The sequence below is a fragment of the Folsomia candida genome, unplaced genomic scaffold (assembly GCF_002217175.1).
Source record: "Folsomia candida strain VU population unplaced genomic scaffold, ASM221717v1 Fcan01_Sc021, whole genome shotgun sequence".
Taxonomy (NCBI): Eukaryota; Metazoa; Arthropoda; class Collembola; order Entomobryomorpha; family Isotomidae; genus Folsomia; species Folsomia candida.
The window spans coordinates 469,759-493,448 of record NW_019091213.1 but is presented as its reverse complement, the minus strand read 5'-3'; the positions used below and the strand labels follow the sequence as shown (position 1 = coordinate 493,448).

Genomic DNA, 23,690 nt, shown 5'->3' with positions numbered 1-23,690 from the left:
TATATATATTGTATATTTATAATTTGACAGATTATAATTCGTACATATATACAATACAACTCAGATTTTATTTTTCTACAGCATCATAACTTTACACTGGAATAATACATACATCCATGAAAATGTACACAACACAAAAAAATTGTAACTCACTGAAACCTGAAAAAAACAATACGCAATATTAATATTAGTTTAATTCGCCTAACATGCTTTTATAAGTAGGGTTGGGATTGCAAACTACGAAATCAATCATAGTACTCATGTGCCTTCCCAAGTTATGCCGTACTTATAGATGATCTAAAATTGTGAGTCATTACCAGATTAGAAGAAATAAATGTATATGCATAACCTGACCAAAAACTGCCTTAATGATAATCCTCCGATTAAGGTTTTCCGGCGTTAATAATTTCCAGTTTTCTTTTCCGAACGTTAATTGTTGTTGGGTTTTGGTACCTCTGATAACCCAAGTACCACAGCACCTTTTAACAATATAATAAAAATAGACATCTACCATTTACCAGTTGTGCTTTTTTACATATAATAATTTTAACTTACTGTGCAAATATGTGCACAACATCCCAATGTCCGAGCGCCTTGTTTGCATTTACAGTAGAAACCAATTATTGCGTCAGCACCTTTAACCTCTGGGTCGGAAGAATATTCGATCCATAGATCGTGGGCTTTATTGGCTGTAAACCTTGATTCAATCTTGGCTCGCACGATGTTTGGAAATTCTGAATTCAGTTTAATTTCAAAGATTGGAGAATTTTTCATGTGCAGATTAGCGTATCTCTTGGCCAATCCAATCTGATACACTCCAAGGGTTATGTCTTCCAGATCGTCAACGTTAAGCTTCGGGAATTTTGGAAATTCTTTCAGAGAGGCCGTCTTCCATTCCTTAGTCCGGCGATCCATCTTCTCGTCCTCCACTCGCTTTTGTAGTAAATTCTCCCGGTCAGCAAGTTCCAATGCTCGTTCGGCTATCTTATCATGCTTGGGTGAGTGGGTGGAGAGAGGAGGGCAGAAACAGTTAATAAGGGCGCAACCAATTCTGAACAACATGGGCAGCTTCTCAAGGTATCCTGCAATTAATCGCACAGTATAATAACTTTAAAACTTGCACCAACATACATTGACATTGGTACGCATAAATTATTATATAGACTTACCTCCTGGAACCGTCTCTCGAAATAATTTGAACTTTTTCTTGATTCTTCCATTTACTGCCTCCACCAACCATCTAACCAACGTGACCCGTCTTGACTCATTTCCTTGCGAAGTGGTGAATTGTTTATCATCGGTGTCTAGTAGTTCTGGCATATGTGTGAGGTGTCCAAGGCGAAGAAGAGTCTGAATCACGTCTCTGAATCAGGTGGCAGCTCCGACAGGATGGATTTTAAGATCCCAGCGTCGTTATTCGCACCTGCAATTAAAAATTACGGATTATTTGACAATTATGTAACTTGCAACGGATTATGCATTTTGCTACATCTTCATCCAGCTTTGCCGCTAAAATACACTTACCATTTGCATAATAAGGACCACACGCAGCCAAGATATACCCTGACGGAAGAACTATCATAAATGGTTTGATTAAATTGCGTTTTTTCTGCCCAGAATAAGTTAGTTTCTGCAGGTGAAAGTCGGCCGGCTTTTCAATATAAATATAGGTTCCATCCATGATAAGAAACAGCTTAGTTGGGTCTTCTTCTTTAAATAGCTTCGAGTATATTGGACGAGAGTGGTCACGAAGGGCTGCTTCACAGGACAAGTGTTCAAAACCGAGGTATTTCTTGACAAAATGGTTGTCCAGCGCTGTAGCGACTGCATCAATGGTCTCACTCACGCATGATTGATTGGGGATTCCAAAAAGACTGCCCAGCACTTTCTGCACACAAGAGTATTTCAGCATTAAGTATTCATTCTAATGAATTTTGCGGTAAGAATAAATCTTAAATATTAATACCTGAGCCAAATTGTGGCGAAGCAGCATAAGGAAGATGGCCAACGCATTTCGGACACTTCGGTTGACACTGTTATGTACATGGCCTGATATTTCTGCTAGCAGCGAGTTAAACTGAATTTTAGAGAATCCGACAAGATTTGGGTAGTCGTCCTTGTCCACGTCAGTTTGATCGTCGAAATTATAACGACGTCTTCTAGCACCTAACTTGTTTCTGTTGCTGCTGAGATCCAAAATCCACTGTGCAAGTTCTTCATCCGACATCAGAACACCATGTTTTGTAGGTATAATCAACTGCATTGCGTCATCTGTGAAAAGTTTTCCCTCAAGGTGAATATTGCAGCAGCGATTGTCATGAGGGATATATATTTCCTTCTCTGTCTATGCTTGATGAATGGCGCACTTTGGAATCCTTTTTCTGCCGTTGGGGTCATGACAAATAAAGCACCGCTTCTGCGTGGATCCAACGGAGCTGATCATTGGTAAGCGCCGTGATTTACTTGATTGAGTGCTGGACATCGATACTTGGGAGTTGAATGGGTCGCAGGAAAGAGACGAAACGATTGACGCTTGAGAGTGACTTCGGGCGGTCATCGTCACTGTTGTGCCTTGAGTGCTCCATTCTGACTGGATCTCACTTCTGCCACTTATTGAAATAGCCATGGAGTTTTCATGACGGGATGTAGTATCAAATCCACCTGGTAGTTAAATATACTATCATAGTATTGTAGCATTATGATTATAGTATTTAATCTGCTATACTCACTATTAAAATGGACTTCGTCAAGCTCCATGTCCAATAATCCATACTCGAAGCGGTCAATCTCTTGCTGAGCATCGTCAACTTTACCCTCATGAGCATGGTCGTCGTCAGCCCAACAAAAATAGTCGTCGTCACCTCCACGAGCATAATTTTCCTCACGACCACGGTCTCCATCATCGCCACGACCACTATCTTCCTCAGCGCCACCAGCACCGTCTTCATCACCACTACGATGATCTTCCTCCTCAGCGCCATGAGCATCGTCTTCGCCACCGCCACGACGATCTTCCTCCTCAGCGCCATGAGCATCGTTTTCGCCACCGCCACGACGATCTTCCTCCTCAGCGCCACTACGATCTTCCTCCTCAGCGCCATGACAATCTTTCTCCTCAGCGCCACGACGATCTTCCTCCTCAGCGCCACGAGCATCATTGTCTTCTCTTCTCATATTTAATCTTGTTCGGCTCGGTAGAATGACACCCTCTCCCCTTACTTTAGGTTTTGACCTCCGGAATTGTTTCGTCCCTTCATCCTTCAATTGAGAGCGAATCTGCAGAATAAGAAGCAATTAAATACATATTACTAGACTAAATTAAATATTTTTCGTACCTTGATGTGGCATGCTTCGCATATGACCTCGGTTTTGTGTGCTTCCTCCTCATCATGGTACAGTCGACAATACAAGGGCCAGAGTGCAGACGCTCCCAGTCGATGCCGTTTCTGGTTCGACTTAATCCGTCTGTGACAGTCGTCCAAAAAACAAATAGTGTGCGGCATGATTGATAAAAGCAGCTGGATTTATTATCAAGCTCGATCGGGTTATTTTTTGGTATTTTCAAATAATAATAAATAATAATGCAGCAATATGAAAATATGACTCCATTTAGTTACCTCTAACAACGATGCACAGCGCAATAAATTAAAATGCATGAGATAAGTATGGCAAAAGTGGTGGTGGTTTACCCTAAAATAAGTGATGACTGCAAAATGTCCCATTTTTTGTTTAAAGTTAAATTCAGTCTTCAGAATATGTAGAAAATTTTAAAACACATTTCAGAAATGGGACATTTTGCAGATATCATTTATTTTGGCTGTAAAGTTGTTCATGAAATTCGATCAGTGTCTTTATAAAATAATGATTTAGATTGTCATCGCCGGTAGTGACCACGATTAATTTACACCGCTTTCATGGCTCGGTGCCATAGAAAAGGCGTCAATTTTATAAATATTTTATAAATTTACATGAAAACGGCCTTAACTTCGCGTGGCAACGAATTTTTTTCCAAAAATAATCCCAAACTCGTCCCAAGCTCTCGGTCACAAAATTTACCATCAAATGAGCTAACCTTATGTAGACACGTAACTAAGTAAAATTCAGGACCTTGCTGTGATGTATGAATTTCCATAAACATGTGTATACTATCCGTGTGTATAATATCTGTGTTGTATGTACAAATTATATTGTATAAAATTATAAATATGCTCCTTAATATTCCAAAGTAAACGAAAAATCCCTTATGAAATTAAGTTAACATCGACTTTTTACATTGTTAAGTATCCCGCTTCAAATAACTGCAAACATGTGCGTATTACTCCCTCGCTTAATATTTCCAAATGTGCATCACTTGTTACCACACAACTAAAAATAATTATTAATATCTTATCTAAGGGGGGGCCCAGCATTTTGCATTATAATAAACCGTAGTAACTTTAGAAGTAGCTCACCCTGTCATAATGATTTGTATATAACTTTCCACCAAAGGTACGGAATAAGCGGACAAAATAGATAATAACTCTCCTAGATTCTTGCACCAATTGTGCAATATAACCGGAAACATAATTTTGAAAACTTTGAAAAAATTGTCTGGTTCTTTCTCCCGACATTCTGAATCATTGGTGCGTAGGGCCTCCCTTCCCCAATTATTTATTATAAAATTTATATATTTTAGCGTCAATGGTGCAGAATAATCGAACAAATAGAACAGCATTCTGACATGATTTTTGGTGGGAAATAGATGGCCCAATTGTTACGCATCATTGATTTTTGGGGGGAAATAGATGACCCAATTGTTACGCATCATTGATTTTTGGGGGGAAGTAGATGACCCAATTGTTACGCATCATTTTTAATAACCAATTGCTCGGTACTAAAGGTGCTACTTATTCCAAAATTGTAGTCATTTCTTGATCAATTTGCACAATTAATTCGCACCATTTGCGCCACGGCTTGTTCGATACCAATGGTGCTCCTCAGACCGGTAATAATGGAGCAGGGACTTATTAATTCGCATCAATTGATGCAAAAAACTGGTCAACAGACAGACGGACGGACGGACGGACAAGAGGAATTCAATAGCTCTCATGCTACGCAGGGTGAGCTAATAAATGAAAAACAATGCAAAGAGGCCCACGGTTACCATCAAGTTCGATCAGTGTCTTTCAGCTCGATATGAGGATTTCAAAAAAATCGGCATGGATCACCCAATAAGGTCCCCCAGATGAAATTATTTTCTTATTTTACTTCATATTGCATTAGGAGCTATTACCAACTTGTCTATCAAATTTCAGCTCGATTTGACGAATTTGAAAAATTGGTATGGGTCACCCCATAGGGTCTGTCCAGGTTTTCACACCTGTCGAATTTCAATTCATATTCTTCTATTGGTAGTCATTAACAACCTATGTACCAAATTTCAGCTCGATTGGATGAGTTTTAAAAATCTGTATGGGTCACCCCCTATGGTCCCTCCAGATGAAAATTTTTGCAATTTTACCTTATATTCCTTCATTAGAAACCATTATCAACCTCTGCACCAAATTTCAGCTTTCTACGGCAATTTTGAAATTTTGATGCATAATACCCCGCCCACCTATATGACCCCCACCGGTCAACCACTTGACCGATTTCGCCCATCTTCGAACTTAACTCCTTATTTGACCCATACTACATTTGTGAAAAATCTCAAGTCGCTCGGATTAGTTTTACGGCAGTTATCGCAAACCAGACAGACGCACATGACGGGTACATAAGCCCTGACTCGGGCTAAAAAGTGGAGTTTCGCCAAAAAACTCAAAACTTGGAAACTACTGTTGATTCAAAATTAATATGCAGTAAAAATTCTGTAAGGTTATTTGGCGGATGATTGGTTTCCATTGATTGGTTTTGTTTATATTCTCAAAATTTCACATGATTTTCATTCAAAACGTAGAAAAAATGTGCATAATTAAATCGTTGTCAGTGTCAACCAGCAATTTCGGCCATTTTACCTTTTAAAAAATTTCGAGGAATTTACTGCATATTAATTTTGAACGAACAGTAGTTGAAATATGACCTATGGCTTTTAAATATGGCTTTTACAGAAAATCATGGAAATTCAATTGGTTGCTACCAGATGTAGTTATGAATTCAACATCGTACTCAACGGAAATTTTAATCGAGATAAATAAAGTTAAAAGAGGTTAAACACCAGAATAGCACAAAATCTCTGTCTGACGCAGGAAACTTTGGCCACACAAATGACCTTTCAACTGTAGAGATCAGATTAGCACTGAAAAGTGACCCTAAGATCAAGGTGTTTTAGATTAGAAAGCGTTACATGCTACAGATTTCCCAGGCCTAAGCAAGTGTCAAAAAATCGACATCCTTCCCCAAACGATACGGTGAAATACGGTGAAGAAAAAAAAATAACCCGTTTACCGATGATCATTTCTTTACGACAGAAACATATTTCAACAAAAAAACTAACACATTTTATGTCAAATATTCTAAGGGTTAGCTGATTACAAAATAGGGATCAAAATGTCATCTTATAAACTTCTGACTCGGGAATGATACAGTTTGTCAATTAATTACGGACGTATTCCTAAAAACTAACCTAATATAGTCGTCTGCTCTACTATCACTTTTTTAGCCCGAGTCAGGGCTTATGGAACCGTCATGTCCGTCCGTCCGTCTGTCTGTCTGTCTGTCTGCCTGTCTGTCCGGCACGATAGAGCCAAAACGGCTGAACCGATTGACTTGAAATTTTTACCATATGCATATTGGACAAAGTTAGGAAACGAGTTCGAAGATGGGCGAAATCGGTCCAGTGGTTGACCCGTGGGGGTCATCGGAGTGGGTGGGGTATTATGCACCAAAATTTCAAAATTGTTTTAGAGAGCTTAAATTTGGTACAGAGGTTGCTAATGACTCCCAATAGATAAAAATGACTTCAAGTTGGAAAAATTTTCATCTTGAGTGACCCTATGGGGTGACCCATACCGATTTTTCAAAACCATCATATCGAACTGAAATTTGGTGGAGAGGTTGCTTATGGGTTTTAATGAAAGAATATGGTATGATATTGGTAAAATTTTTATCTGGAGCGACCCTATGCGGTGACCCATGCCGATTTTTAGAAATTGCTTTAAAAGATGAAATCCGGCACAATGATACTTGATGGCTTCTAATTAAAGTATATAAAGTTAAAAGTGAGCAAAGTGCAACCAGAGTGACCCTGTGGGGTGACCAATACTGATTTTTCAATCGAGCTGAAATTTGATATGGAGGCTGAAAACCACTGCTGGATAGCACATACATACGGCTTAGAACTTCAGGATGTTAAAGAAGCCCACTGGTCATGGTGGTCAAGGCACATGATTTGTAACTTATTCAAAAATGTGGTACCAACTAATAGAAACTATCTAACAAACTTTTAACCATCCACAACACGGAAGTTGGTGATATTATGTCGGTCAATTCGGAAAAAAAATTAGAAGCGGGCTCTGACTTATTGAGTCAGGGACTATGTCCCTGACTCGGGCGGAGTTTTTAAAAGCTCGAAAAAGCTCCTCCCTTTTACCACTGCAAGGGTGTGTGGTCCAAAAACTGGTGACTTTTTTTATCGTCGTTCGTATCGCCCTCCCCCTGAGGGCTGTGGGGGTGGTTTGAATGTGAAACTCGTTTAATAAGGTATTGTGAATTTTGTAGTTCAAAAATACGTGAAAAAAACGATAAAAAAAGTCACGTTTTTGGACCACACCCCCTTGCAGTGGTAAAAGGGAGGAGCTTTTTCGAGCTTTTAAAAACTCCCAGTGCTCTTGTGGAAGACATCTACGAGAACGGAATTTGTAAAATATTTCCGAGAGCCGAGGTAATTTTTTTTAAAATCACACTTTAATTTGTTTTAGCATGTGAAATGATAGGGATGACATTTGGTTTTTGATTTTTCCTGAAAAATTTATAGCGAACGGAACGGGAATTAATGTTATATTACGATGTCGCATATGTTGGTGCATGTGCATGCCAAATTTCGCATCTCTAGGACAAAGTTTAAAATTTCACATAAATCCGTGCAAAAGTGTATCCGAGCGTGTGCACGCTCCTCCCTGCCAAGAAAACAGGACTTTTTAGACCCGGAGGATCGAGCCAGAACCCCTGTAAAATTCACTTTTCGTCACGTTGTGACGATATTTGTGACGAGCGCATGACCATCGGGTTGCCAGCGGGAGAGGTCGGCCGCTGAACGATCAGGTCGACCACAGAGAAGCGTCGTCGTCTTCACGTCTTCAGAGATTTCGAATTTTTTCAAATTTTGGAACCATTCTGAAATTTTGAAGAAATTTCAAAATTTTGAAAAAGTTTTGAGATTTTGAAGAAATTTTGAAATTTTCAAACAATTTTGAAATTTTGAAAAAATTAGAGGTAAGTTATTTGAAATTTGAAATCTCTGAAGACAACGTGTGTTCGATCTGATCGACACACCTCTAATTTTTTCAAAATTTCTTCAAAATTTCAAAGTTTTTCAAAATTTCAGAATGTTTTCAAATTTCTTCAAAATTTCAAAATGGTTCCAAAATTTGAAAGAATTCGAAATCTCTGAAGTTGACGACGACGCTTCTCTGTGGTCGACCTGATCGTTCAGCGGCCGACCTCTCCCGCTGGCAACCCGATGGTCATACGCTCGTCACAAATATCATCACAACGTGACGAAAAGTGAATTTTACACGGAAATTCCGTCAGTTTGTCTAACAAGTCATGTATTGTGGTCATTTTGGTATAGGTGTCGACCCTTAACTCGTTGGGCACCTCGGTATGTTCCCTTGTGAGATCTAATATAATGGACCATTATTAATGGAATATACTTCCGACAGCGGTGATTCAAAAATTCTGCAATCTAATTTTATTTCTTAGTTGAGATTGCACTGCCTCACTAAGATTTCCAATTTTTTTTGGACCTTGTTTATTAAGTTGAGACTATGTAAAATCTCGTAAAATCAGTCAAATAATAAATTCGTTGTTCCACTGATTTTAAGAGATTTTATATATCGATTAGTTTTTTGAGAATTTATTGTTCGGCTGATTTTACGAGATTTTATGTATTGATTCGTTTTTTGAGAATTTATTATTTGACTAATTTTGCGTAAATAAACAGTAACTGTTATGTTGCACTACGACGCAAAACGGGGTATCCATTTTGGTTAAATTTGCAAGAAGAAAGTGAAAATGGGTAGGGTAAGATATAATGGGGGGCAGATCATCTCGGGTAGCATATAATGGGTAGCATTTCATGGGTAGCAGATCATCACGGGTAGCATATAATGGGTAGCAGATCATCACGGGTAGCATATAATGGGTAGCATATAATGGGTAGCAGATCATCACGGGTAGCATATAATGGGTAGCATTTCATGGGTAGCAGATCATCACGGGTAGCATATAATGGGTAGCATTTCATGGGTAGAAGATCATCACGGGTAGCATATAATGGGTAGCATTTCATGGGTAGCAGATCATCACGGGTAGCATATAATGGGTAGCATTTCATGGGTAGCAGATCATCACGGGTAGCATATAATGGGTAGCATTTCATGGGTAGCAGATCATCACGGGTAGCATATAATGGGTAGTATTTCATGGGTAGCAGATCATCACGGGTAGCATATAATGGGTAGCATTTCATGGGTAGCTTTTAATGGGGGGCAAAGATCCGCAAATAGCCAATACTATATTCAAGTGTTGATGTGTTGAGCGAACCATTTCGAACATCCAACCACTGTTGATAACCAACGGCAATGCTAACACAGAGGATGGCACGTCTTTTTATGTCATGTCATGCTATGATGAGTCAGGCAGGACCAAGCCTAAAGCTACTGCGTACATACTTATTCGCTCACACGGTGCGTAGCATGCATTTCTATCGGCGCATCGTGCAAACTCGTGCTGGGCAACACCCTTCTTGCGTACCTACCTGAAAGGTCAGGGTTCAGAGAAAAGGAAAAACATTGTCCCATTCGATAATGATGATGATTATGTAAATATTATTGGCTCAGATAGATAGCAAAATGCGACGTGAATTGATAATGGTTACAACACCAATATTAGAAGTCGTCTGCTGAATAAAGATCGAAGTTCGAGTTTGACTCTCCATTGAGCTTGTATGTATAGAAACCCCTATAATTAATCAGCAGCGTCCCTGATATTGATACTTCGATTATCTCCACCTGCCTGGCAGTTGTTACTTATGGTCTGGAGTGGTGGTTATTATTTACTTGCTGGTGTATTTACCAATATTATAGAAGCATCGAGTGCCAATCGATAAGCACTGGAATTGTCGGGTTCATAAAAATTGCAACTCTTTATAAGAATTGAGGCAGCAACTCTTGGTCCATTAATTGAACTTTGTGCCCGACGTGTATCCTTAGCTGTTGACAAAAGTAATAGTTTTTATTTTTAGATTTTCTTTCTTTGAATTTTATTTTGAAACGTTCGTAGTACGAACTTGGTACGGTCAAACTGAACATGAACGACACTTTGTCATCCATCGGCATGGATCTAATCCTGCACGGGATACGAGAACTTCAGGATTTGAGGGGTACATTTTAGGAGGAATTATTTATATATTTTTTAAACTATGTCCATAAATATGTACAAATATGAATATCTTACTGCATTCATTATCATGCATACATAATTAAGCAATGCACTTGCATTTAATTTCAAAAACAGGAGTGTTGAGACGCCCCCAGATTCAGGTGACGGTGGGGCTGTTCCTCTTCGTCCTCTTGTGCCTGACCTCCTATGCGATCATGACCCTGACGAGGAAGGCACGCATGTTGAGAAAGTTCCCAGCTGCGTGGAAACTCCCCATCGTGGGGTCAATTCCACTAATGCTGGGTTCACCCGAATGTACGATTCACGAAAGATTTCCATGCATTCTTGTTACATGTAAATTACATATAAATTATGTATTTGCCGCACAGCAATGTCGTCCAGAGTTGCAATTGGAACGTGGTTGTGGGGGAGAGTTTTCACGTTTTGGTTGAGCCACATCCCGTACCTCGTCATCACTGATGCCGACGCCGTCCAAGTAAATCACTCCATTCTCACACAGCTTTTATTTTGAGTAGGAATTACTTACGACGAATAACATCTTTTACATCTTTGTACGCCTTGTAGAAAGTCCTGTCCTCCACAAAGTACATTGAGAAAGGGAAGAACTACAATCAGTTCGAATGGCTCTTGGGGAACGGACTCATCACTTCGAACGGTAGGGAAGGAGGCCGATTTTTCAAATGCCCAATAAATAAAGTGTGGTGATGTAGACAAGTTAACTATTTGGCTCACAATTGCTAAAACGCAGGGCACATGTGGAAAGAAGACCGCCGTTTGTTGAGCCCCTCTTTTAAGTATCAGCGATTTGACGGTTTCCTGACCTACTTTAACAAGCACAGCAAAATTTTGGTTGAAATTTTGGACAAAGTTTTCGTGGAGGGTAACAGTAAGAAGGACAAATCTGGGGGGAAGGAAAAGGACGTCAACCTTCATCCCTACTTGAGCAGAGCCACCATGGACTTCATTTCGGGTAATTTTCCCATGAAACGTATCCCGACATACCACTATTTCTGGGCAATCACTAAAATTTTCGGATTACAAAAAATGATATGCAACAGAATCTGCTCTGGGCCTTGATTCCAATTTCCAATCGGATATTCATGCAAAATTTCTGGAAGGAGTTCACATGTACTGCTCCCATTTTTAGTCACATTAAAACGCAGTCCCATACATAATTGTTTTTTTTCACTTTCAGGGCGCTTGCTGCTGTCAGAACGAGAGTAACCCGACCATGGCTAACTGTCCCAATTATTTGGGACATATTTGGCTTCGGAAAGGAGGAAAAAGCTGCGACGGCTGTGTTCAGCGAAATTATGAACGAAGTTAGTGATCCTACAGTTGGTATTTGGATTTGTTGGCGTAGTACGTGACTTTACTTTTTAAATCGTGGGGGATCGTTTCTTTCAGAATATCTTGAAACGAAGGGAAATCCTGTCGAACAACGATGGTATTCAATTATAGAATTTAAGAAAGCTTAAGATAAAGATAAATCGATAAACTGTGCAGCCGGAAAAATGATTCTAATCTCGACAAAATCATGTGTTTTTTCCAGGAGCCATCGCAGGAACGAAACCATTTATTGATGCTCTTCTTGATTGTAAATCCAACAAGGATATTACCGGACACATTCACACAATCTTCGGGGCTGTAAGACTCGACTACGACGAAGAACACTTGTCGCTTTTGTTAACACCTTCACTGTTATGGATATGGTATTATTGCAGGGATTTGAAACGACGGCGAGTGGGATGAACTACACCCTCTTCCTTCTCGCTCTCAACCCACACTTGCAGGCCAAAGTTCACGAAGAGCTGGACCAAGTGTTGGGGAAGACCTCTGAAGACCTCGACGTCACATTTGCGCATTTAGCCGACCTCAAGTACTTGGAAATGTGCATTAAAGAAACGCTGCGCCTCTTCCCTCCAGCCCCGGCCATACTTCGCAATGCCGTCGAAGACATTCCGTTGGGTACGATTCTTCCGTTCGAATGCACATAATTTATGGTTGCCCTCGTAGATATGTACATAAGTCATGCATTTTTGTGTGTATGTTCATCATCAGAGACTGGCCAGGTCATCCCCAAGGGCGTGGACATGCTCTTCTTCCTCCGAGATGTCCATTTAGACCCGAGACATTTTCCGAACCCCGGAAAGTTTGATCCGGACAGGTTTCTCCCTGAAGCGTGTGCCTCTCGACACCCTTACGCCTACATTCCCTTCTCTGCAGGGCCTCGAAACTGCCTCGGTAACACATGCATAAATTCTCACATAACAAAAATGACAAACTACAAACTTTTATAATAAAAACACAAAAAATGTTTGATTGGCTCAGGGTTGAAGTACGCCATGGTACAAATGAAATGTTGCTTGTCCCACATTCTCCGACATTTCAAGGTGTCAACCCAACAAAAAAGGGACGATTTGAAGATTGTTTACGGAATGGTGTTGGAAACTTCCCCTGCAATCGAGCTGACACTGACCCCGCGAGAACAATGAGAAACTGTGAAACAGGAAAACTGTGCTATAAGCAATTAAATATTTCGATAAATTAAAATGTTAGTTACAAAACTTTGGCAGAAATTCTAGTAATTAAAAATCCATTGCATTCACACTGTTCTCACTTTATTTATTTATTCATTTATGCACAGTTCATCGGAATTTGCTTTTGGATCTACTTTTTTTAATGCGTTTTTTACTTTTACTGGCTCTACTTTTGCTCCTTGCGGAGAGCGTACTGCTCCTTCGCCTGGACGAGGAAGTAGCAAGTGACAACACCAAGGAAGCTGCAGAAAGAAACACAAAACCTACATATTATTTGTAGAAGCGTGCCTGGCCAAACTTGCAGTGATTTCGTATGCACATATTTATATTGATATGCATATAAAGTAGGTCTCAATTAATACCCATTGATTCCGTTGCTACTTTGTCATCAGACCGTTTCAGAACGACCAGAGTTTTCCCATCCGAGTAATACCAGTAGTTTGGGTGGTCATTCCGAAGGTTGCTGAAATCTGAACATGCAAAATGAGATGACAATTTATTGATGCATCGATAAGAAATAATACTGTGCATGCTCATACGTGCGTGTGTACTGTGTACGCATACTTACCCACAATTCCCCTCGTGTTATCAGGTGGCAGAAATATGCTCCTGTTGGCAGCTGAAACCACACATTGTGAAATCGACGAGTTTAATTTAAAAAATGCTCACTTGGCGAGCTTACACTTTGTCTGCAAATAATCCCATCCTTGAGAATGCGGTGTGTGTTTGAAGAGACTGTCCTCCGTCTCATGTGCTCCCCCCAGGGACGCAGCCTCTCCCTCCTCGTCCAACGACAAGTCACGCACAACAAACTTGTTGGAGGATTTCGTCATGGGCCTCCCCCTCTCGTGGATGAGGACGACGGGGACCTGGAACTTGGCCTTCCTCCTTCCCCAGCTCAAGTGTGGGACGTGGATGTCAGACTCCTTTCTTCGATCCACATTCCCCGTCCCCGTGTGACCCCCAAAAACTTGCAGCATTTTATTTTCGTCGAGAAGCTGACTCGACTCGGTTGGGGAATTGCTGCCGGAGCTTCTCCGTGTGTCCGCAGTGCTTCTGGTGGGCACATTGAGGGAAAATGCACCTGGATGAAATGCTTGGCCTGAAGGATGGTACAAAATGTCGGATGGTTCATTGAACAGGGCGTCCTTCTTCTCTTGTTCTCGGTCTCGACGCATGAGCTCCACCACGGTCACCTCTTCATAGTTGAAGGTGAACTCGTGTGGGGGGTCGTCGTCAGGGAGGGGCGGTTTTCTGCGCAGGGTGGGCGTGATCCATCGCCACTTGTCTTTCCGAAGGTTTGCCACGTAGTCGTCTTCCAGCACCACGATGCAGGTTTTATCCGCTTCGATGAAATGGTAAAATTCATCGTTGATATTTTGGAGGAGGGAGATGCGGTTGCTGGGTCGGAGGAGGGTGGACAGCTCCGTCTTCCACAAGCGTTGTTTCAGCGTGAAAATCGCAAGTTCGAAAATCTGCTGGTTGAGACTATCCGCCTTGAAGTGACGGTCCAGGTGGTTTCTCGTCGTGTGCACGATGGGCGGTTTGGGAGTGGGCAGCCGTTTGGTGACAAAGTGATCGTCGTGGGGAAGGATGATGACGCGGAAGCCGACCATGAAGGGTTCTTCCTCCTTCCGAGCAATCCTCACCTACGTCCAAATATTTAGTGAGAACTTTACTCTAATGTCGCAAGATCACCTTATATCTAACTCCACTTGCGCCAATAGAAATGGTTGGTCCGTATAAATGTCCGTAGAAATGTGGCATATGAATCCTCACTAACTCACCGTGATGAAGTGCTCTTGAGGCGGCCCGTCAAATCGCTGAATTATTTCTCGTTCTTTTCGAAATCTCCACTCACGCAACTTTTTTAACTCGTCCAACGTGCTTTCGTACGGAAGATCTAAACAAATTCAGAGCGTGTAAAATACGGGTAACCTTTAAGGTACCACAAGAGGTTGAATATTTCAATTTTTTATGGACTTAGCAACATGATTTTTTAGAGAACATGAGTCAAGACATGAAGTACAGCTCTGCATAGAAACAAGGGCATTGGGGTATTTTTAAGAGCTCCCCGAGATGGAGGGGGAGGACTTTGAGGTCATAATGGTTGTTATTTGGAGTCACTATATATTTCTGCAGGGTGTATAATCGGTTTGTGGGCTCATTTGTGTCGGGTAATGAGATGTGAACCATTTTTGTCCTCAGAAACATAAAATAATAGGGAGGGGCAAGTGTAGAAATACTATTTCGAAAAGTATGGAGGACAATATGGAAATGAGACCCATTATGCTCCCCATGTAAAACTATTTCGCACGATATGGGAATCGTCGCACATTTGTGCTCCGGATGGTTTTGACGCTAGGACGTTTTAAAAAAATTTCATCACTTTATACTATTTTGGCTATAAATACTTAAGTATAAGCAACAGCAGAAGGGGGCATTTACCAAAATTTAGAGCAGTATATTTTGTACAAAATTTCTATTTGAACCAAATTTCTACCTACCATAATTTCTGAGAAAATTACAATCAAAGTGAGTGGTATAATTCCTTGCCAACTCTCTTGTGGTACCTTAATTTGTAGGCATTCACTATCAAGTCGGGGGGTATTTTATCTTTCACCTATTCCACGTCGAATTCGAGTTGAAAATTCCAGTCTGACTTCTTGGTCACTTTTCTTTGGCTTTCCCACGACTCTTCGGTACACGGAGGTGTTTCCAGACTCCATGGTTGACGTGGAGTGGACAAGGTTGTCCAACTCGGATGTACTCTCCACGGCAGAAAGCTCCGCGTTGTCTGAAGATTGAGAATCGTCCTCATCTTCTGACGACAAGGATTCGCTCTGCGATGAGGTCCCAGAGTAGAGACTCGTGTTGTCAATTAAGTAGTCGAGGAGGAAGACTTGCTGGTCGACTTGTTCCTTCCCAAGCATTCGCTCCTGTGTCCCATTCCCCAAGTCCAACACGCTGCTCTGGTGAATGAGTCGTCGCAGGAAGGACAGCTCGCTACTCGCCGTCTGCAGCTCCTTGTGTCGAAGCACAACCCTTGTGGCATTGACGATGGACTTGAGTGGTAAATTGGCCAACTGACAATGAGTACATGGTGTGCATGTAATTGCTTATTTTACTTTGTAGGCAGAGATGCGTGTAAAGTATGTGGAAATAAAAATATAGCGCCGGCTCACAATTTTATCAAGCAGGGTGATCCATTTGACTCGAACCTTGAGAGATCTGTGTATACAACCACGACGGAATGAAATGTTGTTAGTTTATCCTGGTCTTTTATATTGTTCAGTTGTTGTTTGCGGTTAATCTATGGGTTTCATTCAGTTACATGGAGATGAAAATGGGGCCAGCTATTAGGTTAAGTTAGGTTAATAGCTGGCCTAATAACATTATTGGTGAAAGGCCCAATACTAATTTAAGCCGTAGCGATCACTACCTAAAATCACTAAAAACAACATTTGGTGCGGCCATAGAAGTAATAGAATATTATTTATCGGTATATTATTCCAGTGGAATCTGTGCCTTGCAGCAGAAGCTGGAAAGCCAAGCGTTTCCGTGACCTTGCGGCACCCATACCTTGCTGAAATTTTCGAATCTACGCAAGTGTCGCACCAAATGTTGTTTCTCAAGCAAGAGTTGATCTTTCAAAGGAAGGTGGTCAAAAAAATAATATGGGCTGAACATGTTCGCGTCCCCATTGTTCGTTCGTAGCAACCAGGAGTACTTAATAGACATCTCAGCGTATCGTAAATAGAATGTCGCAAGTGTGTGCTGTATACCTGTACCACGTGCGCAACTTGTCCCGCAATTCGACGTGAGCCCAGTATGCCTCCTTCAGGTCCCGTTGAACCAACCGGTGCTCCAGCTCTCCATGTTGATAGATGCTGAAAATGGATCTGTGGGAACATGACCTCTTTTTATGGAGACAACGACAAGTCACGCTGGCCATTACTTTGTGTTCTTCTTACAAGTGTGGGGCAGCTGCGGTGTGCACTGCCGAAACTGCCGCACGACGTCCAAGCCATCGTGCCTGCGTGTTCCAAAACAATTTGACGCCTTTGCGCTTTTCCGCAATTTTGCTAGTTTCATTGATGGGCACAACTTTCTGCAAGAGGTTTGTGCGCACACAATCGTGTTGTAAAATTGTCAGATCCTTATCAGAACTGATATTTCGAAGGACTCGAAGTTGATTACGTTTTTGCTGCTGTGGAATCCCCAATATCCAAATACGACAAGAATGAGGATGGGAATGGCATTCAGGACAAATCCAATCCAAAATGTTGAGGGGCTAAGGGCTTGTACGCCGTGGACGGAACGTTTATACCGCGGTGGATTGAAGAACCAGGATACGGCGATTACGAAGTATGCAATCTGAAATAATGGTCAGACTTAAAACCACCAATTATTATTGGGAGTGACTCCGTACGTATAGCACTCACCCCAATGGCATAAGGTGCATAGTAGCGCATCTGAACTTGAAAGGTGAACGACATCGGAGTGTCCAGCATGATCTCAATGTCCGTCATAAACTCGCGAAACCCGCAGAGGACGAAGGCGATCCCCATTTCCACCGCGAGGATGACGCAGGCAGCCCCACTGCCTCCAAACAAGTCGTACGAGTCATTCTCGGCGAAATCTGCCTATGACACATGCACACACAACGAATAAATGTGGACTCTACTTGAGCCGAGATTTGCAGAAAGTGCAAAAAAATTGGCCAACTGGATACTACATAAATATGGGCACGTACGTGAATAATGTACACGGAAACCACGACAAGTTGCAGACTGATTCCAACGGCCACACTTGTTAGTTTGAGAAGCTTTGGATTTTTAATTGGGATCCAATGTCTCAGATACGACACTCCCATTTGTGCTGACACGATCTGTACATTTGAGCAGTCAAAGAGAAAGTCCACGCAAAAACCAAATGTACATGCGCTGGCTCACCAGTGGCCAAACGTTGATGAGTGTTATCCAAGCGAACGTTGACGCAAGTATCCAAGCCGGTCCGATTTTCAACAGAGCCCCAGACAGACAAACAAACGATACGCCAAAACCTGCATAATTTAGGATTAGGATTGAGTACTGCACGATTTTCATATTCAATCCCACTAGCAGATCACCTCCTGCAATTATGTGAATGTATTCTTGTGTGTTCATGATCCTGCCCAAGATTCCCAACTCTGTGAACACAACCAGAGCGCTGAGGAGGCAGAAAGCCATGACAGCGATGGACATCAACCAGGACAACCTCTTCAACTTGTGATACTTGAAATCATTTCGTCCCGAGACTCGAACCAATCCACCAAATCCGACCCCAACCGTCGTGATTGCTGAAATTCGTTAAGTCTCATAACGAATCATTTCTTGCAGAAATTTCTTAAAAACTCACCCATCTCAAATGCGTCGCACCAAAACTGCAAGTTCAACGTAATTAGTTCGATACGAACTTCATAAAGTAGATAAGAATTGGAATGTAAATGGAGTCGAAGGTTGGATTAGATTACCACCAATGTTGACATCCGTTCCCACTTAAACTTAGAAAAATAGGCCGGGATTTGTCTCCCTCCACGAAAGAAGTACTGGTGACAGAGGACAAAAGTTAGGAGAATGGGGAGGAAGCAAGCCAATTGGATCCACAGCTAATTTAGACATAAAAAAATTAATATGTAATTTTAATCATGCAAAAACGGCATTAAGAGAAATCATGTCAAGTTAAGGAGGTTTACCCGTGAGACTGCGGAGGCGAGATATGTTTGAATTGAGGATGGGACGATGCAGACGAGAATGACAAAGAAGGCGAGGACAAATCTCCAGTGAAAAGGGTCCTTGAAGGTCTTGGACTTCCAGTTGTAAATGTAAAACCTGTGGCAAGGATTTCTTTAAATTCTGGTCAATTTGACTGGGCTGGGGTAAGAAGTATGCGCTTGAATGAAGAGCTCTTGCCTGAAGAACATCTCGGTGGACAAGTAGACGTTGGCATTGTAGAGCGTTTCCCTGTCCGTGGTGAAGTGCTGCTCCAACCAAGCGCTGCGTTTGGTCAGAACCACCTTGGAGCTCCAGCTCTCCACGACGGAGTAAGGGACACATCGGCTGAGGTTCCCCCACACGGCGTCGCACTCCCCAGGGCTCGACAGCAAGGCACCCACTGCGTACAAGCCCGTGTAGCCAGCCATCGTGCTTTGCAGCGTAATGAACGTCATGTTCACAAAGAGAATGGCGTACGAAAATCCTACGATCGAGTTATCCGTTTATTAAAAGTATAAGGAGGCTCTACGACAAATCTGCCAGCCTCTAAGGAACTTCAAACTAGGTGTATTTCGTACCTCTGGCACACTTGTGGAGGTGCGAGAATCCCCACTCCCCCTTGAAACTGAACTGCCCAATGAGCATTTCGAACAGCACGAGGGGCTGGATCAAGGTCACAATCAGGAGACAGTAGACGAAGAAGAAGACGACTGAAAACAATACCAGCAAATTGGGCACAAGCTATTTTCTCGAATAACATCCTGAGTATTATTACTGCCTCCATTTATGTAGCACGCTTGTGGGAACCGGATCAGGTTTGCTGCACTAAAAACCGTCGCCAGAATCGTCAATTGAGTTTCATTCTTGTTTGACGCCCAAGTTTGGTCCGAGTGATGTTTCGAGTCATCAGCGTATTCATCAATTTGCTTCAAAAAATATTCGACATCAGACATGTACATTTAGATTATTATACGTGAGTGCATGTTATGAAGAATAGTATTCTGAAGCCCGCTAGATCACAACCTCTGCGTCAAAATCGTAACGGTCATCTTTCCGGAGACCGAACATAAATTGTCGTCGTCGTGCCTGCTTCTTCCTCTCGTTGTCGTAGTCCGAGGCGTAGAGAGGAATTCCCACGTCTCGCACCAAGGCCCGGTTCGAAAAGGCCTTGTCTAATTGAGAGAGTGAGAGAAATTACTGGTAAACATGGCCTTGTTTCCTTTCCACCCAACTCACTGACAGCACGTCGAGTGACTGGTACATATGTAAATAAGATCTCACACTCAATGCTGTACGAGGCCCCTTCTGCCAGAGCCATGGCTTCAATTTTTTTCCTGAGGGCGACGTAGGGGTGGTCCTGCTCCATCCGGTTCGACCTCCGTGCCACGAGCAGGTCCTCCATCTTCCTAGCGTACTCCTCCCTCTTCAGACGAAGTTCTCTCATCAGGTCGGACGCCCCGATGGCGGACCTCACCTTGGCCATCATGCCCTGCACCTTGTACCGCGACGCTAGCTCCCCGACGTCATCCAGCCTCTCGCGAAGTAGAGCGACGGAGCTGTAGGATTCGATCGACGTCAGCGAGTCCAGCGACTCCCTTTTCACCCCCTCTTCTCGGCGAACCACCTTCTTCTTCATCTTCTTGACAAAGGTTCCGAGTTGCTTCAAAATGTTGCGTCGTCCTTTCTTCGCTGGTTGATTTGTCGTTTGGTGGTGTTCTCCGGAGAGGGCACGACGTCGGTGGGGCAGACTTGGTCGTTGTTGGGGCCGATCGACCCCACTCCGACCTCGCCGTTTCTCATTGTTGGGCCGAGGGGAGGGAAAGCTAGAGTTTGATGGCGAATTGGACGAGGGAGGGGTGGGCGGGTTGGAACTTTCGGAACTTCTGGAAGATCTGCTCCTCGGACTACTCCTGCCGGGATCGTCGCCATCAGACAAGCTGCCCTCATCCTTTGGCGCTCCTCGTTTCATCTTCTTTTCTATTTTGCACGATAACTAGTCAGGAAACGTGGGTCTGATTAACTGGGGATTGAAATTTGAACCAAGAGCGCATTAATTTAATTTTTATAAGAATAAGTTAATTAAGCCCCTGTTGCTTAGAGAGAGGTGAGAATTTGAAACTGTGAAATTCATGCCAATAGCGGAGGATTATTTGGCACGTTATCATTTTGTGGGACAGTGCGCCATAGGAACGGTGTCAATTAATCGTGGCGAATCGATGTATTTCGGGTTCCAACCTTCAGCAGGCTGAGCAGGTCCTGAACGGAAGGTAGTTATGAGCAACTCTTGGTTTCCTCTCTCGCCATCGCGCCACAAATATTCTCGTCGTCGTCGTTCACGATTCGCAACCCGTTTTGTCACTTTTCTGCCGCCTATTCTCGCCTTCTGGGAAATGTCAGCAGGTAAACTTGCACTGGTCTCAGGATTCGGGTCCAATTTCTCCGTTTCGTCCACAATGAAGAGCTTCTTCTCGCGGAACAGAACTTCTGAGGGTGGAAGGCGAAACGTTGTGGCTGGTGGGATGGGGGACGAACAAGCCCAGGGTGCCAATGGTACGGACAAATCATATTTTTACCCCGCACTCAAGTTCCCCAGATTTGCAAATTCATTCTTTGTAGACATTGGACCCACTCAGGATGACGGTCGCCCACTGGACGGCCGCTCGTGCGAGTTTGAGAAGTCGGACGAGGACACCCACGCTTGTGAGGTCTACATTGAGGACGAGAAGGTTTTCGGTGAATACAATAGAGCATATTAAATTATATTAAAGATATTAAATTCCCATACGTGTGAATAATTTTATTTGTAATCCTTGGTCATATATATGTATTATCTATGACTCGAATAATAGACCAGAATGGCAATCCAATCTTCAGTGAGAATGTGATGGGACCGTGGCTGAGGGTGCCACATGAACTTGGGTTCTCCAAAGATGACACTGCGAAAGTGTACATTGCGAAAATCCAGCTGAAGAATATTTCACCCCTGATGATTAGCTACAAGGTAAGCGATAAGGTTGACGTTAGACCAACCTGACCTTAACCAACTGTGGTGACATTGTGACGAAGGTGGTTTCCACCCTTCGAAATACCTTCCACTTGACTCCGAGCCAAGGAATGCTGCCTCCCAAACAGTCGGGCGAAGTTCTCGTCACCTCCGTGAGGTTGGAGGATCCCTTCGACAAACTCATGAGCGCCTCCTTCATCGTATTTGCCACGCCCATTGTCTTTGACAGCCAGACATCCGACTTTCGAATCAAAATATTGTGGAAGGTATGAAATAAATGCCAAATATATAGCTGTGAAAGGGCAAGATTGCAAATGTGGTGTCGTCGTAACTGCTCACTCATCCAGGCCTACGGATCGTCCTTGTTTCCCTTGGAGGCTGCCGAGAGTCACCTCATCCACCGCATAGTTCCCGAGCACGACGCCTACGTGGACGGATTCTCCATCATGGAGAAAGCATTCATTGGAAACTATGTCATGCCGCAGCAGCAGATTAAAGGCTTTCTGGCCAAAGGTGGCAACGTCGGATTTTCCAACAGGAATTTCATCAGGAGTTGGTTGCCCAAAGACGTGGGTCCAGGTCATGCGAGTTTTGTGGTACATGCAGCAATCAATGACAAGCCACATCCTCTCTCATTTTTTAACCAGCTTAATTTAACGGGTTCTCCTCAGAAGGATCGCCTTCGACACATGGCTGCGTCCGTGATGGAAATGCAGTCAGATCTGAGCGGTGCTGTGGCGTACACGAGATTCTCGCTCGTCGCCACTCTTGGAATTGGTCTTTGGCTCTTCGTTCTCAGGTACACGAGCTGGATTAAAGATTTCGGTGCCAACGGGGCGCAGCTGGTAATGGACGAGCTCAAAAAACCGGACTCGGGGTTCTGGGGTTTGCTCTGATAAGTTCTCTAAAATGTTCACTCAATAATCTAAATTTTGATAATGGCTATTTATTATGCATGAGAGATAAATGATCTGTGTACGCAAATTATGAGTGGAAATAAAATGAAGCACAATGTACTCATCTATGTCAGAACTTGATTTAATTTCTCTTTTGAAGTGAGAACTCATTACTGAGGGTCGTCGCAGTACGTCATGGTGGGTAAAGAGATGCACATTCATGAGGTTTCTAGAAAATTAGATGAGTGGAATGTAAGCTATGTACATACACAAGTACACATATATTATATAAACACTATCATTTTTAACCCTTTTTCTGTAAAAATGTCAAGTTGTTGAAAATTAAAGCTAGGCCGTCAAACACAACTGTATTGTCAGTAACTCATTAACCAATAAAAAAAATCGTGCGTATGCACACATAAGATGAACTCTTGTAAAATATTATTTACAAACTCAACCTCGTGAGGTGTCAGGAATCTGTACCTACATAATTTTCAGACCAGCTCAGAAACCGATTATCATTCACATATGTAGATTAACTCTGAATATTCAAAAATTCGACCACTAGAAAAACAGTAGAAATAACAAATAAAATAATTTTCTTGAAAGATGAAGATTTGAAGTTTCTGTAATTTTCAAATTCAACAGAAGCTTGTAGAAGGAGTTTTGGTTGTTGGTATTTTTTGTTCTTGAATCACATTAGAAATCAGTAGACCCACGTGACGGGAACCCATTGATGATCCGTGGAAAGCGAGTCCAGACTTTGAGCAACTCGTCGGAACGTAGTGTCGAAATCTTCATTGACGACTACCAAGTCATAGTATGGAGCGTATAGCTGCTGAAGACGCTGACTTTCTTCCACCGAGTTGCGAGCATCGTCGTCCTACGTGACACG

General features: G+C 42.5%; 6 protein-coding genes across 13 annotated transcripts in view; 2 read left to right on the top strand and 4 right to left on the bottom strand.

Moving 5' to 3' along the window:
• Window positions 1-2,354, bottom strand: LOC118438406. The gene is made up of 4 exons (XM_035858619.1): window positions 1,967-2,354; window positions 1,525-1,888; window positions 1,170-1,423; window positions 1-1,082 (listed from the first exon to the last, which is right to left on the bottom strand). The coding sequence occupies exons 1-3, from the start codon at window positions 2,261-2,263 to the stop codon at window positions 1,356-1,358; spliced, it is 729 nt and encodes a 242-aa protein (XP_035714512.1). The 5' UTR covers window positions 2,264-2,354; the 3' UTR covers window positions 1-1,082; window positions 1,170-1,355.
• Window positions 2,355-2,515: 161 nt separating this feature from the next.
• Window positions 2,516-3,503, bottom strand: LOC118438449 (30 kDa salivary gland allergen Aed a 3-like). The gene is made up of 2 exons (XM_035858759.1): window positions 3,336-3,503; window positions 2,516-3,276 (listed from the first exon to the last, which is right to left on the bottom strand). The coding sequence occupies exons 1-2, from the start codon at window positions 3,501-3,503 to the stop codon at window positions 2,611-2,613; spliced, it is 834 nt and encodes a 277-aa protein (XP_035714652.1). The 3' UTR covers window positions 2,516-2,610.
• Window positions 3,504-10,138: 6,635 nt separating this feature from the next.
• On the top strand, window positions 10,139-13,207 carry LOC110858434 (cytochrome P450 4C1). 2 transcript variants are annotated; one of them, XM_022107216.2, is made up of 13 exons: window positions 10,139-10,421; window positions 10,480-10,579; window positions 10,714-10,893; window positions 10,968-11,074; window positions 11,164-11,254; window positions 11,348-11,569; window positions 11,658-11,727; window positions 11,795-11,921; window positions 12,007-12,046; window positions 12,152-12,246; window positions 12,324-12,567; window positions 12,661-12,843; window positions 12,931-13,207. In XM_022107216.2, the coding sequence occupies exons 2-13, from the start codon at window positions 10,507-10,509 to the stop codon at window positions 13,092-13,094; spliced, it is 1,596 nt and encodes a 531-aa protein (XP_021962908.1). In that variant the 5' UTR covers window positions 10,139-10,421; window positions 10,480-10,506; the 3' UTR covers window positions 13,095-13,207. The 2 variants fall into 2 exon arrangements, with proteins under 2 accessions (XP_021962908.1, XP_021962907.1); XM_022107215.2 differs by having other exon boundaries at window positions 10,139-10,579.
• A 12-nt stretch (window positions 13,208-13,219) lies between these two features.
• LOC118438448 lies at window positions 13,220-14,317 on the bottom strand. The gene is made up of 4 exons (XM_035858758.1): window positions 13,822-14,317; window positions 13,708-13,758; window positions 13,502-13,609; window positions 13,220-13,381 (listed from the first exon to the last, which is right to left on the bottom strand). Exons 1-4 carry the CDS (start codon window positions 14,315-14,317, stop codon window positions 13,248-13,250), a joined length of 789 nt encoding a protein of 262 aa, XP_035714651.1. The 3' UTR covers window positions 13,220-13,247.
• On the top strand, window positions 13,370-22,923 carry LOC110858450. 2 transcript variants are annotated; one of them, XM_022107238.2, is made up of 6 exons: window positions 13,370-21,445; window positions 21,512-21,628; window positions 21,745-21,896; window positions 21,962-22,165; window positions 22,247-22,495; window positions 22,574-22,923. In XM_022107238.2, the coding sequence occupies exons 1-6, from the start codon at window positions 21,169-21,171 to the stop codon at window positions 22,793-22,795; spliced, it is 1,221 nt and encodes a 406-aa protein (XP_021962930.1). In that variant the 5' UTR covers window positions 13,370-21,168; the 3' UTR covers window positions 22,796-22,923. The 2 variants fall into 2 exon arrangements, with proteins under 2 accessions (XP_021962930.1, XP_021962929.1); XM_022107237.2 differs by having other exon boundaries at window positions 22,571-22,923.
• Window positions 22,920-23,690, bottom strand: part of LOC110858449 (MAGUK p55 subfamily member 2) — a 26,343-nt gene continuing 25,572 nt past the window's right edge. For all 6 annotated transcript variants that reach the window (XM_035858692.1, XM_035858690.1, XM_035858693.1 and 3 more), the window contains one exon: window positions 22,920-23,678. In XM_035858692.1, coding sequence (XP_035714585.1) covers window positions 23,502-23,678 — 177 coding nt within the window. In that variant the 3' untranslated portion in view covers window positions 22,920-23,501. The remainder of the gene's footprint in view (window positions 23,679-23,690) is intronic.